Source organism: Nelumbo nucifera, chromosome 2 (genome assembly GCF_055504915.1).
Source record: "Nelumbo nucifera cultivar China Antique chromosome 2, China Antique-T2T, whole genome shotgun sequence".
Lineage (NCBI taxonomy): Eukaryota > Viridiplantae > Streptophyta > Magnoliopsida > Proteales > Nelumbonaceae > Nelumbo > Nelumbo nucifera.
In genome coordinates this window covers 2,491,812-2,508,171 of record NC_142650.1, presented here as the reverse complement: position 1 = coordinate 2,508,171, position 16,360 = coordinate 2,491,812, and the positions used below count along the sequence as shown (strand labels likewise).

At 36.9% G+C, this 16,360-nt stretch overlaps 1 protein-coding gene across 12 annotated transcripts; it reads left to right on the top strand.

Annotated features, from left to right (window-relative positions):
- Positions 1–1,325: 1,325 nt before the first annotated feature.
- Positions 1,326–11,707, top strand: LOC104594536 (HMG-box (high mobility group) DNA-binding family protein). Of its 12 annotated transcripts, none has more exons than XR_016083136.1 (11): positions 1,326–1,638; positions 1,780–2,064; positions 2,273–2,428; positions 2,728–2,815; positions 2,905–2,994; positions 4,779–4,823; positions 4,950–5,038; positions 7,231–7,290; positions 9,723–9,782; positions 10,103–10,193; positions 10,738–11,355. XR_016083136.1 is itself a non-coding variant. In XM_019197229.2 (9 exons), exons 2-9 carry the CDS (start codon positions 1,988–1,990, stop codon positions 10,757–10,759), a joined length of 627 nt encoding a protein of 208 aa, XP_019052774.1. In that variant the 5' UTR covers positions 1,326–1,638; positions 1,780–1,987; the 3' UTR covers positions 10,760–11,355. The 12 variants fall into 12 exon arrangements, 1 of the variants encoding a protein (XP_019052774.1); XR_016083139.1 differs by lacking the exon at positions 10,103–10,193 and adding an exon at positions 5,138–5,195 and having other exon boundaries at positions 1,328–1,638; XR_016083138.1 differs by adding an exon at positions 5,138–6,713 and having other exon boundaries at positions 1,329–1,638; positions 10,103–11,355.
- Positions 11,708–16,360: the final 4,653 nt, after the last annotated feature.

Sequence of the window (16,360 nt, the reverse complement as noted above, 5' to 3'; positions counted from 1 at the left end):
ATGGGCCTCACTATAAAGATGTGGGCCCCATGTATTTAAATACTGGTGTAGAACCTTATCATTGGTTTCACACCCCATTGAATAGCTAAAGTGTTTAACTAAACATTGTTCCTTATTGGGGTGGGGATGTTTGGTGAGTTACTTTTCTCACAAGTGTTTATTTTAGTGTAAATGACAAATTTAACCCTCATTTCACCCACACATATAAAACAATGATTTCCACACATTATATTATACATTTAAAGGGAAATTCGCCACATCAACATATTATTATTCAAATATTTCAGCGTATTATAATTCACATTTTCTCAGCACAGTTTTTATTCATATTATTTTTCACATATCTCAACATATACAATGTGCAATAAAAATCTAAAAAAACTCATATTAATAAAATCACAATCATTTTAAAATTTTAGATATCAACAATAACTTCGAATACTTGTAGTTAATTAACAACAAATATTGATTATTAATTTAATATTAATTAATAGTAAATAAATTTATTAAATCTTTCAGATTTTCCCGTACATCGCAATAATCCTCATTAGTAATGCCATAAAATTTGAGGGGAGAATCGGATAATATTTATAAAGCAAGGTACTTAATAGAAACTATCAGAAAATACAATGGAGGTTTCATCAATTTAACTAAATATGGACAATGAACTGCCCAATTAGGTGCTGAAATGTGTCCAATATCAACTCAAACTCCAACCCGTCGTTTCACTACTTTTTATCATGGGAAGGGAGATGTTTCCAATACATCGGTGGTAGGTTTTAGGGAGAATGATGGTTTAGCCCAGAGAGTACAGTTGGGGTTAGACTTGGCAAAAAGTTGACCCAACCCAACATGAAAAACAGGGTTGGGTTGGATCATGGGTCAGCCAGTTGACCTGATTGCCAAGTCTATTTGGGAGTTTCCACTCTTTAAGTTTTTCTATTTAGTCTTTACTCTTTATTGTTTATTATTTAAATTGTTAAATATTCAAGTTTTTTTATTTTATATATAAAATTTTAAGGTTAATTCCTTTAATTTTGACATTTTTTATACAGTTTTCTTTAATTTTTTAAATTTCAGTTATATTTTAGAATGACTAAAATTGACCAATGGGTCAACCTTAATCCAAACATTTAAGTTAGAGTCTAACACTTGATAACCCAACCCAAAATTCAACTCGAAGGGTCCTGACCCAAAAAGAACTTGACCCGCACAACCCGATCGCCAGGTCTAATTGAGTAGATATCAGATCGGAATTGATGTCAATTTACGGGCGGGCATTGTAGAAATATTGACATTTTTTAATGTTGTAACTCTGCAATGGAAATTAGAATTGTGCAGTGGGCCTGTCCGTACTTTTCCGTAGGGGCGCCGATCTGATCTCTCTGTTGGCTATCGTGCGGCCCGCTTAATTTTCGACCACAGCGCGGGCTTCATTATTCCAGTTGAAAAAATTCGCTACTCGTTTTGGAAATTTGGCTGGAGCTTTTAATATGCGTAGTCGCGTAGACTGTTCAGTTTCTCATCGTCAATGTTCAATGCAGAGGCGCAGAGCGCTTCATAGTTCATAGTTCATACTCCACGGTTTCATATTTTCCTGCGCAAAGAATGCTGGCTCCAGTTTCATAGAGAGTGCAGGTTATTTTTATTTGCTCATTGTCATTTTTCCTTCTTCCGCTTTTGTTGGTATTTGGTATAAGATGGGCCTAACTCGAATGCTTAACGGAATCATCATCAATCAATTTGATGCTAATAAAATGCTTCCATTACTTTACTCAGGCAATCGCTCACTATTTCTGTTAACAACTCCACGCTACGTAGCAGCGCATTTAGGCAAGAAAGATTCGATTTATCAATGAAAAAGAATTTGAGGGAAGGGGAGTTCGAATAAGTTACAATTCCAGCTAGAGACGACAGAGTTACAGGGCGTGGGGTAGTAGACAAACAAAGAAACTGATAGAGTAACAGAGCTCCAGTTAGAGCTGGAATGGCGAATCCACTTAGAACACGGAAGAGGGTCCATGCTATGCGGCGTGCGCCCGACGGAAGCGCCTTCGAGAAATGGTATCTATTTTCCTGCTTACACAGTTTCCTTCGAGAAATCGTATCTGTTATTATTATTTTTTTAATATCTTCTCTATTCTACGCCTGTTTTCTCCTTTGTTTTTACCTTTTTCGTTACTGCTCATATTTATCGAAAACCCATATTCTTTCCTTCATATTAATCGACTCCAGTCGACTTTTAACACTTACTGCTTTCATTTTTTTACAGTAATTTCTGCGGAGTTTCAGTACCAGTCGCTCTATCCGACATGCACGAGTGCACATTGAAAAAGGAATACGAGAAATTGAAAGGCGCATGTAGAAATCAGAACCCTGTAAAACTGATCATTGACAACCAACCCAGATCGCCATTCTGCGTCTTCATGTATAATCTCTTGTTTCTTTAATTTTTAATTCTCCCAAATTTATATTAATGGTAGATGGTTTTAGTATTATTTGACTTCTTGCCCATTGATTACTTATATGATAAATGTTTGCATGTGTGCCCGCATGCCTGCACTTATGTGCATATGTATTGAAATGTGACCAAAACCTCCCTGTATCTGTTTTATATTCTTTCATATCTGACTCTTCTTAGAGTAGAAGAGAAACTACAGTGCCGTGTCACATTTAAACGAAGAGCATACAAGAATGAGTACATGTATCCTTGAGCTAATTTTACAGGGAAAGCTTCAAAAGACTCCATGCAAACGAAGATTGGATTAATATCGATCGTAAAGGATTTGAGTCATGGAAGAACATGTCGACAAAGGTGGGGGTTGCATCTGAAATTTATGCACATGCCGCCCAAATTAATTTATCAAAGACTCATTCTAATTTGTTTTCCCTTGGAATTCTCAGGACAGACATCAATTTATTGTCCAAGCTGAAGAGGTGAATTTGGCTTACGAGAAAACGTTGCTCAAAGAAATCAATGATACATCCAGTGGAGTAAGAACCACAACTGTTTTTTCATCCTAATAATAAGTCGGTCAATTTCAATGTTATACAGGACATCCCAAGAGAGGTTGCTTCTCTCTTTTTGCAATGATTAAATGGTGCTATTAATGAGCTTCCTAACACCTTCATTGCACTACATTGATGCTAAATACTGCAATATATCAATACAATCTTGTTATATTATACAGTTTGCCCCTGTTTTACCTTGGTGTTTGCCTGTTTGGCACAGTTGCCAGATGTTCATATGTCACTTGTATCTGGTAGAAGTAATGGCATGAAGTAATGGTTCTAAATAAATAATATTAGATAGGAAATCTAAAAGCAATGGAACATCCTTGGATGTCTTTTTCTTGTTACACATTTCTAAGAGGGATAGATATGAATTCACATATATTGCAACCACCATTTCAGGATATACTTGTGAAGGCTCAATTGTATTTGGGCATGTTAGCATCCTACCTAGCAAAGAATCATGTGGTGTTTTAATTTGGAAGCAAAGGAAGGTTGGGTCATGAATCTGTTCTGAATCCTAATATATTAGGTTTTACATGTGTCCTGCCATAATGGTTGTGGCAGATTTCAACTTGAGGACTACCCACCTTTTGTAGTCAATTAAGATTGGAGCATAATCAACAATGTTACAAGTGTTGGGACAAAATGCCAAATATCGGTATTGTTATTTGGTTTTGGGGTTTCCAGGGAACACATCTCACCTTGAGTCACCTAATATAAAGTGGAAACAAATACCAATCATTTATTATGCACGGGTACTTTGTGGCATACGAGTGTGGAGCATATCTTATGTTTCTATACTCATACATAATCAAGTCAGGGATCTTTATTTTTTTATGCAATAGATGTAGTATTTGTCTCTTAAGTGGCCATACTTCTTATCTATTAAATGGGTTTATGCTTATTTTGTCATGTGCCATAGCAGTTTTATAAAGGAGTGGCATTTCACTCTCTATGAAGTATGAACAGTGCTATTTAATATTTTTCCCTTTTCTTCCTCTTCTTTTCCTTTTTCTTTTCTTTTTTTTTTCAAAATGATCTAATAGTTTTGCATATTGCTTTGTTTGGTCTTTGGTGCTTGATAAGATTCTGGCTAGGGATAATTTAGTCAGAAGAGGTAAGAGGTGGTGGATGTGGCTTGCACATTGTGTAATGGAAATGTGGAATCTTCTGGTCTTCTGTTGCTGCATTTTGAGTTTGTTCACTGGATTTGGGAAGACTGTTGGAGTTAAAATGTGCTTCCTGGCTGATGTTAAGGGATTCATAGGTGCTTGGTTTTTAAGAGGGTTAAGCAAGGATGGAAAAGTAGCTTGGAGCATCCTCCCCACAGCAGTCTTATGGGCAGTTTGGTGTGAAAGAATTAGTAGAATCTTTTAAGGAATTTATAGTCTTTTGGGTTTGGGCTGGATGTGCATATTTCTCCCTGATTCTATTATTGTGATCTAATCCTTAATCAAGTTACCATTTGATATCTCTTTTTTGGCATTGGAATTGTATAAATAACAAATGGTATCGTGATTTTTTTTGATAAATTGGTATCATGATTTTTCCTTGGTTGAGAATTTCTTTTTAAATATTTAAAACTTCATCACTGGTAAAAATTGTATTGACTCCTCCCCATTTCTTAAAAAATAATTCTCTGTGATTCCTCACCTTCCTTTCTATGTTGCTCATTTCAATATATTCCTTTAAAGAAAATGTTAGTAAGTTTTCACTTAATATACCCTCAAGTAGTTGAATGGTGATATTATGGTTGTCTTCAGGTGGATGATGAGGCAGATTCAGCAATGGTTGGGAAGTATGATCTGGTTTGTGCAATTCCCATAATCAATTAGCAGTTCTCGGTCTTATAAACTGATTAGTCTTTCACTTTTTAGCCATATTTTAACTAAAACATCAGTTTCTAACTATTTTTCTGGTTTTAATGTACCAAGAATTATGAACAATATAATTACTGGAGAAACTCTGACGGTTTTGAGAGCACCAGCGATTACAGCAGGGAGAGCTTAGATAGCTTTGAATTGTAATCTCTCTCTCTCTCTCTCTCTCCTGTTTTTTATATATATGGATTGCAGTTGTATAACCCAATATCTTCACTTGGTAATCGTTTCTCATGGCATAGGGCTACTGTGGACTTGTGAATTGCTTGGTCAACATCCTACAGAATTGAAGATGTCATGGTATTTTGTATCTATTGAAAATGTTTTGGGTCACCTGGAGTATTTCACTCTTGTCAACTAGAATCAAATAACTGAGTGAATGTTCTGCCCTTACTTGTAAAGTAACTTCAGGATTCTAATCAATTTCTTTTGGTTCCTAATGCCACAAATATTGTCTTCCCCTGATAATATTTATTATTCTAAAGATCCCCTGATAATATTTCTTATACCAAGGGTTTTTATAGCTAGGTAGAATTAGTCCTTTACTATCTCATTTTCCTGTAACATTTTGCATATTTTGTGATTTAGAGGATGTTTGGCCTTCAAAACCATTTTGAATTGTATTGAAAAGCTTATCTGCCTTTGTGGTCATGTGAGTTAATGGTGTTGAGAATTTTTATCAACTTCATCATCACCATCATCTTGAAGCTTTGTTGCAAGTAGGTTATTTGAATTTGATCTGTCAAATGTGATTGGTCATATATTCAGGTTGATCTTGGGTGGGATCTATTAGAGAATGTATTAGTTGATTGCAGTACAATTCAATTAGTTATTACAGTATAAAATAGAACATTAAGATAAATATAATCTTAATCAAGGTTCAAAATTTTGCAATGCATCCGTGCATTCTGGACCGATATGTATTGGCCTTCAGGATTGTCGATACTTCGAATATTTATTTGGAGTCAATTGATAATTTGTTTTGACTTAAGCCTGATGTAATAACATGGATTACCTTGTACAATTATTACATTGCTCCATTCCGTGTATACCCAGAACGGGGAGTAAAGATACACCATGAATTTGCCTTTTACTGCTGGGACAATCCAAGATGACAGGTAAAAAATAGTCTGGCAGAAAAGCTGGATGGGCATTTTGCATAAAAAAGATTGTTTGAAAAAGCAGGAAAAACTCCATTTAGGTTTTATGTTTGCAAGTAGCTATTTTGAAAAAAAATGGGCCTTGGAGGTCCAAAACCACTTTTTCTTTTTAGCACGGTAAAGGTGGTGGTGGGAGCTGCAACAGTATAATGGTGGCAGTGGGAACAGCAGTGCATAATGAAGTAGAAGCATAATGAAGATGGTGTGTATCTATGATAACGAAAGCTCAATTAAAATTGTTGCTGGACAGGCTGGACTTGGCGTTTGCCTTGGGCTAACAAGTAGCAACAATCTGCAATACTGAAATCTCAACGGAGAATTTATTCTTATTGAAAATTTAAAGGAAAGGTAACCAAGTGAAGGGGAAGGCGGCCATGGAAATTCATCCTCAAATGTGATTGGCATCAGCTGCTTACAAGATGGTAGCGGATAATGTGAAGAGAACTGAGAACCCGCTCCATGATCTGTTGGATATCATGTTCAAACCACGTCATGCTCTGCTCCGAAGATCAGAATAACATTGAGTAGTAGTGCATACAATCTACTTGTGAAAAATGCAGAAGGAAAAAAGTGATAAAAAGAGATTGCCACAAACAGAAGCTTGGCGGATGTGATAGGGCTATGTGGGGTATTCAAGAAATCAACAATGAATTTAAATGTAAGAAGTGAAAACTCAAAAGAACCAGACCCTGTGGATGACAAGATGCTTGACACTTGTTAGAGCTAATCTGATATCATATTAGGGAAATAATTGATTGATTTCATTCACAATTCAATTGATGATTATAACAAATATGAATGGGAACCGGGAAGATTTTATTCTAAACAATCTTATCTCTAGTACATATTCCTTGGTTATTGGTGAAAAAATTAGAAATACTTATTGACAATTTTTAGAAAAAAAGAAGTAACTTGATGGGATGTTATGGCAAAAGCAACTTGTTTATTCTTGATATGGGAATCTCTAGTTTTTTTGGTTTACTATTGGAAAGTCAGGATCTTATTCATGGTAGTTATCTCTGACTCTCTATAGGAGTGCTCCAAAAGTTGGTCATATGTTTGTTTAATGATATTTTATTATTTTGTAAAACCAAGGTTTTTTAATGAAACTCTCTAGTTTTTTTTTTTGGTTGTAACAAGAATGTTCCTAATAAATGTGCTAAACTTCTTAATAGACAACGGGCAAAATTGGATTGGACCGGATGGTTGGATCGGAAAAACTTGGAACCGGTCAGGTAATTGGTTCTGTTTTACTCTAGAACTGTTATTTCGCCAAAACTATTGATTTGGTCAGCAAATTGCTGACCCGGGTGGTCAAACCGTTCAAACCATCCAACAGTTTAGTCTTTTTATTTTATTTTTTTATTTTTTTGTCAGAATGGACCATTCGTTTGGTTTGAGTGGTTGGACCGTTCGACTTGGGAATCGGACCCTTGACCGGTTTGTTGTCCGGTTTGGTTTTAAAAACCTTGGCGTTCTTCTCTTTTGTTCTAAAAATAAAGTTTATAATCTCTATTTTACTGATAAACAAAAAGTTTATAATCTCTATTTTACTGATAAACAAAAAGTTTATAATCTCTATTTTGCCTAATCATTCATATAACTCAATTCCTCAAAGAGACTATTTGTGGCAATTCATGAATAAAAGCATGGTTTTAGATGGTGCTCTTGAGATGCTATTTGCTCTTTATGTGGGGAATTCAAGGCCTTCTGGAATTGGGGGTGTGTTCAGGAATGAGGAGGGGATTATTTTATCTTTGTTTTCAGGCCCTATTCGAGAAGGAGACTCACTTAGAGAGCTAAGATCTTTGTGGTTCTGGAAGGTATCCAAAAAGCTAGGTTGATCCTTGAAGGGGATTCAGAGGTAGTGATTAGGTGGATAAAGGAAGATAACAGCAGCATGTGAAGGTTTAGCAATGAAAGGAAGAAATTCAAATGGCCTAGTAGGGGTATTGAGGTGAAGTACAGCTAGGTGAAAATGAGTGCCACTCACCTGTTGATGGTTTAGCCAAACAAGGGCCGAATAGGGATTCTTTATTTTGGGCTAATTTTTAAGTTTTTCTTGTAATCTATTGGTGGGGAGCTAAGACATTTTGTCTCCCCCTTTCTTGTACTTATATTTCTCTTATTTAATAAAAGTTTTCAGTTACTGATAAAAAAAATGCTATTTGCTCTTTAAAAAAGGTGGGTTGGGTGTTAGGAAAGCTAGATATATTAATTAGGCTTTTTGTGTGAAGGTTAGTTTGGATATTCTTGGGAAGTTTTCTATAGGTTTCCCTACCTTTTCCTTCAAACCAAACACAACTTAACTCTACCACTTAGAAAAGAAAACCTTCAAGTTTTGTTGCTTGAAGAGACATTTTTAATTCTCTTAATGATTTGTTGGATCGGTTTGAGTATTGGGTTAATGCTAACACCTCTCTCAACATTTAAAACTAAAAATTTTCCTTGGATTATGAAAGGTAGAGGGTTTTTACACTCCTTTTGGCCCCCTCCTAAGGATCCAAAGGACTCTATTTGTGGAATAGAAATTTGAAACACTAATATTTTTAGATCTTCAAATAAGGATGATCTTATATTGTGTGTTTTATGATGGATTTTTGTTAAGTAAGCCTATAACTATATTACTAGTTGGAGGAGGGTTATTTTGTTTGATCTTATGCTTAAAATTATTAGTATGATTTGGAATCTAGACATCCCTCCAAGATACAATTTTTTTTTTTTTTGTGGAGATATGAGAGGTTTTATCAATTCAAAAGAAAATTCATAGCTAAAGGATAATAATAGAAGATTTTTTTTTGGTGTGTGTGTTTAGTATAATCAGGCTGAGTTACACAAGATGGGGGGGGGGGGTAGCTTGTCCTTGCAAATAGGAATCAAATCCTTAAGAATGTTAATACTGCTGAAGGGCAAAGACTCGTTTCGATGAGGAAGAGCTTCCTTAGCCTTCCAATCAGCAGCTTGATTAGGAACTCACAATAATCGTCTGCATCCACCAATAAGAAGAGAACACGTCATATAAAGATGTTAGATGCATTTCAACTAAGGCTCAGTTTGGAAGAAGTACAAATATAATTTATAGAGTGCAAAACCTTATATTTTATATTATTTTGTAGGCATTTGCATCGTACACATTTGTATTTGTACTCTTTCCAAACTGAGCCTAAAAGTATGTTTGGTTGTCGCGACCAGGATGAAAAAATAAGAATATTTGTATGAGATTCCTATTTTCTCTTATTTGTTTTGGTCGAAGCAATGGGATAGGATGAGAACTTACATCCCAAAAGTAGAGACGTGGGGTCTCACCAGATAGGTGCGACCCCGCTGAGAAACGAAAACAATGAGAAGTTGGTGGGAAAAAAATGTCGAAGGCGACATCTCCGTTCACATGTCCCCACGATCAAATCTCCAACCACTGTTTTCTTCACCTCTAATGAATCTAAGACCTCCATTCACCATCTCCATCTCCGCTTCACAGTTTTTAGCCATTTTGTATTTTTTTTCTCTGAAAACTCATTATCTGTTATCTTCCAAGTCGAGCTTCAGACCCTATCGATAGGGTGTTTCATCTCCGGTGAAGTTAAGACATGAAATCTCCTCTGTTTTCTTCATTGAACCTTTTCTTTTTGTATTTTTTTCTCAAAAACCTCATTGTTTTTCTTCGTAGCTAAGCTTCAGAACCCCAACTGCCAAAGAGTCCAATCACTGTTCTTCATCTCCAACGAAGGTAAGACCTATCCATGCTTTGTTTCTCTCCGGTAAACTATTTTTTTTTTGTATTTTTTTCTCTAAAACTTTGTTGCCTTTCTTCCGATTCCTGATTTCTTAGCCTTTTGACAACCAAATGTTGGTAGATCTGCTTAAACCTCTGTTCTTATCATTGTAGATCTAACAAGTTTGTAATTTTTTTTCATTATATATTGGTTAGATTTCTTAGGCATCCCTGATTTCTTGGCCATTGCCATCGTTGTAGATATGCTAAGACCTCTATTGCAAATTTGTTATCATTGAACCTCTGCTATTAAGTAGAACGATTTATTATTGCAGATCTAAACCTTGCTAAGCTTCTGTCATCATCATTGATAATGATTGAAGTGGAATATAGGAGACAACCATGGGTGTTCATCTTCCACTGTTGGTAATGGTTCAAGGGGAATGAAATCAAGCAATCTCGTAAAATTTTCTCAACAATCAAACACCGGAAAACAAATTTTGCAGAATAATTGGTCTCAACATAGGATGTCAAAATGAGAAAATGAAATTTCCTTTCTCATCCCACCCCTTTTCATTCCACTATTTCTCAACAACCAAACAGACCATAATGGAATCCAGACTTCAACGGGCGTCTAGACTCCAAAAACTTTTAAATTTTGCTAAACCTGCCCAATCTCTTTTTGACTGGACTCTCGACCTGTTCCTGTCTCTTTCTCTCTCTCTCTCTGTTGGTACCTCCGCTCTCCTTACCTCTGTTCTTCAACCTCACGAGCTACCACTGTCGCCAGTTACATCACCGACATACTACTTTCAATCTCTTCGGTTTTTTCTATACTCTTTCTTTTCCTCTCTCCCACCCTCCAACCGGCACCAACACTGCAACCTCCACCATTGTTGAAATCGACAATCGAACTGCACCGTTGTTGCCATCAGTCTACATGTAGTGATACTAATGTTATATTGTGCAGGTTGAAGCCCGTAGTTCGTTAGTAACAGAGGAGCACCCATATGTCATGCTTGGCCCTATTGAATTCGTTCTGATGGGTTTTGGATACCATAGGCAGCTCCCTCCTGCGCCATTGCCAAATCAAGGCTCAAATCCTATTAGATCCTCCACCATTCATGCATAGCTCCAAAGCTTCTATCTCCAGATAGCCTGGGAATCAAATTGAAGCCTATTAAGAGTTGTGTTACAATTGAAGGGTGATGTAGAAAGGAGGTTGTTTCTGATCACACGCCATTGGTTCATGTTAGTATAGGTATGGAGAAAAAACTGCACATACATACTCGTTCATATTGGGGAAAAAACACGTTTAGGAGGACATTCTTTGATTTGTGTTATTGTATTGGGAGAGGGGAGATGTGTTGGAGGTATTTGTGCCATGTGTAAATAGAGGGGAAAAAGGAATAAAAAATGATATCACAGGTTGATTGTAGAGTAGTTTTTTTTTCTTCATTTTTGATGAATCAGGAAGGTAAATCATGTATGGATGCCATATTCATTTTGTATCCATAACCTTGTAACTTCAAACAAAAATAGCCCTGAAGATTGAATCTCTCTTTCTCTCTCTATTTTTGCAACTCAGTTTCAATTGTTTCTTTTATCAATATATAGTGTGGATTCAATGTTGCAAGAATATTCATTCCAATTCTTTGATGACAAGCAGGATTCCATTGAACAAATAGAAGTAAATTCAAATCCCTGAAGGCGGGGAGGTGATTATATCAGTAAACTAACAATGCAGACTTGAATCTATCAAAAAAGAAAGAAGAAAAGGCCAGCTTGAAGACTGAGCAAAATTTTTCATTTATTTTTTTAACTCAGCATGATGACTCTTGAGTAAAAAAAAAAGGAAAAAAAAAAGAAAAACATCCTTTTATCAAATATTTTCGTTTCAATTCAAACATTTTTTTTTCTGAGATGAAATATTTCAGCTACATCCTATTACTCCTTTTTCTTCTAGGAGAAAATGAAACGTGAACCAGATCCTACAACATTCTCGTGTTAACATATCGATTGCCACAAGTGCCATCAAATTACATCTTATTCGATAGTAGACACATGAGGTGGCAAAATCTTTCTGACCTGTAAATCACAAAGCAACAAAAATTAATCACTGGTATTTGGCTTAAAACAGATTTCTTGGCGACTTGATCATTCTCATTGAATGATACTTCATATCAATGCAGCTATTGAGAGTTCATTTCTGCTACAATAGTAATTTGTGGCTTGTGATTTGTGTGGATCCATTTGTGATTTTTTTTGTTAAGTAAATGGATTTCATTCAACGACAGAGAGTTATAAAGTCAGATACAAGTGGAATCTAGGGGTTGAGTTCAATTTTTGTCTTGTGCTTTGAGACTGATGGTGGCAGCAATGCGGTTCAACCATCAGTTGCAGTGGCGGTGAAGATTGTAGCGGTGGCACTGATTGGAAGGTTGGGTTGCTGATTCGGAGCAAGAGAGAAGAAGAAGAAATGAGAAAGAGAGAGAGAGACTAAGGGATATCGAACACCGGTGATGCAACCGGTGACGGTGGAACAGGTCTTTAACAAAACTTAAAAAAGTTTTTGGAGTCTAGACGCCCGTTAAAATCTGGATTCCGTTAGTTAAAATGCATGTAACATCTTTCTATGACATGCTCTCTTCTTATTGGTGGATGCAGACGATGTGGGTTCCTTGATTGGCCTCCCTGTAGACATGAAGATACTCCACTCTGACGGTCTGCCCCTCAGGTGCTCTCGAATCTTCTTGCACTCTTCTAAAATGGTCTTCAACCTCCACGGAGCATGTGATGACTTCTCCTTGATAATAGAATAGTTCCTGTAATTCAAAACTACATTATGGGCCTTGAGAAGTACTTCCTATATGGAAGGCTTTAACTTTCAAGCATGGTTTTCAAAACCGGATCGGACCGGATGGTCAGGCTGGAAAAACCGGGAACCGGTCGTTTTCCCCCAAACCTGCTTTTCCCCCAAAACTATTGATTTTGATAAGCAAACAGCTGAACCGGCTGGTTAATCATTCAAACCGTTTGAATGGTTTTGACTATTTTCCAATTTTTTAAATTTTTTTGTCAGAATGGGCCGATCGTTCAGGTCAAGCGATTGGACCGTTCGAACCGATAACCAACCCCTGACCGATTCGATCACCGGTTCGTTTTTAAAAACCATGCTTCCAAGAACTTCTGAATCATTTGACTGCCTTCGATCTTTGCTTGTTAAGCAAGAAAAATGTGATTTGTTTTGTCCTAGTTATCTTATTACCTGTTATTATATTTGCTATGTCAGGAGTTCTCTAATATTTCAAGATAAGAAAAAGACATTCTTGAATTTTGCATATGGTGAACTAAATCTTTTTTCAATGTGAGAAAGGTTTTAGGGCTTCTTTTAACCTCGGTGTATTTTTTCTCTCTTGTTGAAATTCTCTTTCTAGAGGTGATATTAAAAATAATTATGATGCATGCTCTATTACCAATTCCAAATTTTCTTATGGTTTTGTGTGTAAAACTTATGTTGGCTCTTGTGTCTAGGCTTGGATCTGCTACCCATTAATTGTTCTCATATCCCTATCCACGACACATTACAACTGCTCATTGGGAATATCTCCTTTTATCACTCATGGGGAGATAGTTCCCAATATATAATGGTGGTGCTATGTGGTAAATATGTGGGAATAACTTGTGGGCAGCAGATTCCGAGTGATTGTTTCTATGCTAAAGTAATCTATGTAAATATATTAAGCTGAAATGTGTAAGTAAGGCCTAAGGATGGGGGAAATGGAATTTAGTAGTGTTTTTTTTTTTGTCTTTTTTTCATAAAAATTACAAGAATGCCACTTTTTCCTACCAACTCTCTCTCTCTCTCTCTCTCTCTCCCTCCTTATAAATTACAAGAATGCCACTCTCTCTTCAACTGAGGGAGACCTCAGCTCAGCATCTCGGCTGCTAGGGGACCTGCAATCAAAGGTAGTCGAGTTCGAGCCTAGCCAAGCTCAAACTTCTAAGCTCGAGCTCAAGTCTCTAATTCGAGTCGAGCTCGAGCTAGACGACACCTCGACCACTGAGGGAGACCTCGGCTCAACACTTTAGTCATTGAGGGATATCTCGGCTTAGGACCTCAACAAATTGAGGGAGACCTCAGCTTGACACCTTGTCAACTAAGGGAGACCTTAGCTCGACACGTCGCCTGTTAGGGAAACCTCAACTTGACACTTTAGCAACTGAAGGAGACCTCAATTTGGCACCTCAGCAATTGATGGAGACCTCGACTTCTTGAGAGACCTGCAATCAAAGGTAGCGGAGCTCGAAATTCCGAGCTTTTGACTCGAGTAGAGCTCGAGCTCGAGCTGAAGTCTCTAATCTGAATCAAGCTCGAGCCTGATAGTTTATGAGCGAGCCCCTGCAACGCAGGGACTGCAGACACTCAATGAAACAATCACAAATCACATTTGAGATGCGTGGACATAAATCATCTTATCTTTTATTTTTTGGTAAAGTTATATCATGTTATCGGGATTTGAATCAAATAGCATTTTTCACGAGTAAAGTAAATCTTGCTTGTCAGAAAAATTGGGAAAAAGTCATTTTCGAATTTGGCTCTAAACTTGCTATCATGTGGATAAATTAGTAATTGTCCCTATTTTATTTTAATAATGGTTTTCGAACCACTGTTGACTTAGATAGTCAAATCGTTCAGCCCAAAAACCGTTCAGGCAACCATTTCCATTTTACCCTAAACTCGGTTCATGGCAAAAAACCGTTAAATCAATCAATGACCCGTTGGCCCATTCAATGGTTTTGTTCATTCTTTATTTTTAATTATTTTTTAAATTTTTTTGTCAAAATGGGCCGTCCATTCGAACTGTCGACCTAGAAACTAATGGCCAGAATGATTCCATTTCTGGGTATTTTTTAAAATCATGATTTTGATAAAAAAGAAAGACATGGACATGAATAGGTGAACATAGCCAGCCCAAAAAAAGTTCTCAAGAGCCTATGCTATTGGGCCCAACAACCAAAATTATCCCTTTTTTCTCTCTTAAGCAGGGTATGAATGTACTACCAACAAAACTCTCCCATCGGATGGCTGCAATGGATGGTTTGCATACAGTTGGCACCGTGTGTTGGTAGCTGATCCTAACTCCCTTTTAACATGTTTATATTAATAGAGTTTAGAACCACTGCTTGGTTAGGGGTAGGGGTGTTCACGGGTCGGGTTGGGTCGGTTTCATGGCATTTTCCCAACCGACCCGACCTAGTCGGGTTACCAGAGGTGGGAACCGAAACCGGTCCATTGATAGGCCAAACCGACCTGGTCGGTTTGAGTCGGGTTGGGTCGGTTTCGGTTTTGCTCCTGTACAAAGCCGAATAAACTCTGAATTAGTTGAGGACTTGAGTTGAGGGGGGCAGACCAACCAAGTTAAGTTAGAGAATAGAAGATTTTAAGAGAAGACAAAAGTGAAATTAGAAGACTAGTAGGAAACTAGGAATTCTAATTGTAATTGCCTAATGGGCCTTCTACTTCTAGTAGGAATTCTAATTGTAATTGCCTAATCTAGGTAAAAAACTAAAAAATGACACTTAATTAATTGAATTCTAATTATAATTGCCTAATGGGCGTTCTATTTCTAGTAGAAGTCTAGAAGACTAGTAGGAATTAGGAGACTACTCAAACTAGGAAGTAGGAACTACCAAACTAGTAGAAGAAAGACTAGTTCGGTTCGGTTCGGGTCGGTTTCGATTTTCTTATGTGAAAACCGAAACCGACCCGAGATATCGGTTTTTGTATGTGCCCAACCCGAAACCGACCAGTACGAATGAAAACCCGGCCGACTCGGATTGGGTCGGTCCGAGTTGGTCGATTTGGTCGGGTTGGGCATTCTTATGAACAACCCTAGTTAGGGGGTATTTGCCCACGTGTTTCATTCTGTTTTTCAAGACGAAAATCAATTGCAACATTAATAAAAGTATTCTGAAAAATAAACATGTTGATGAATGCCCTATAAGTATAGTAGTATCTATACTATTATAGAGCAAATAATTAGCTTTGGTAAAATTTGATAATATGTTAATTTACACCTTTACTCGAAATTGCACATGCCCATGTGCATTTAACCTACTTGATTAGTTGATGGAACACTTGTACCTACACTAGTTGTTAATAGGGAGGTGATTTCGGTATAAGACGATACACCCCCCTAAGTAGTTAATGACTCCGGATCACCTCACCTGCTCACGAGAACTCTTCCCATCTTTACCTATAATATACTATTTCCGTGAATTGGGAATATCTCTCCCTACATAATATCATGTAGGAGGATTTATGTATAGCTGTGATGTTATGTGGGTAGATATGGCACAGTTTGTATGGGCAAGAGATCCGAACTCTTAATTAATAAGCTTAGGTTGTATTTAGTGCATATTTTTGGCATGTCTTCGGTCTGTGAAAGGCTCAAAAGATCAAAAAATGGTCTTTTCATGTTGAAAATAACATTCCTAATTGTTTTTAACAATCTGGTAGAGGCGAATTAAACAGTCTTTGGTCTTTACAGATAAGACTCCAAAAGTTAACTGCATCTTCTTGCTTATTG

What these genes read in the sequence shown, in the direction of transcription:
- LOC104594536 (XM_019197229.2), top strand. Translation starts at nt 1,988, where the DNA reads ATGGCGAATCCACTTAGAACACGGAAGAGGGTCCATGCTATGCGGCGT. An exon ending in GGAAGCGCCTTCGAGAAATG is followed by an intron (nt 2,065 to 2,272) that starts GTATCTATTTTC and finishes ATTTTTTTACAG; the next exon opens with TAATTTCTGCGGAGTTTCAG. An exon ending in TCAATGATACATCCAGTGGA is followed by an intron (nt 2,995 to 4,778) that starts GTAAGAACCACA and finishes GGTTGTCTTCAG; the next exon opens with GTGGATGATGAGGCAGATTC.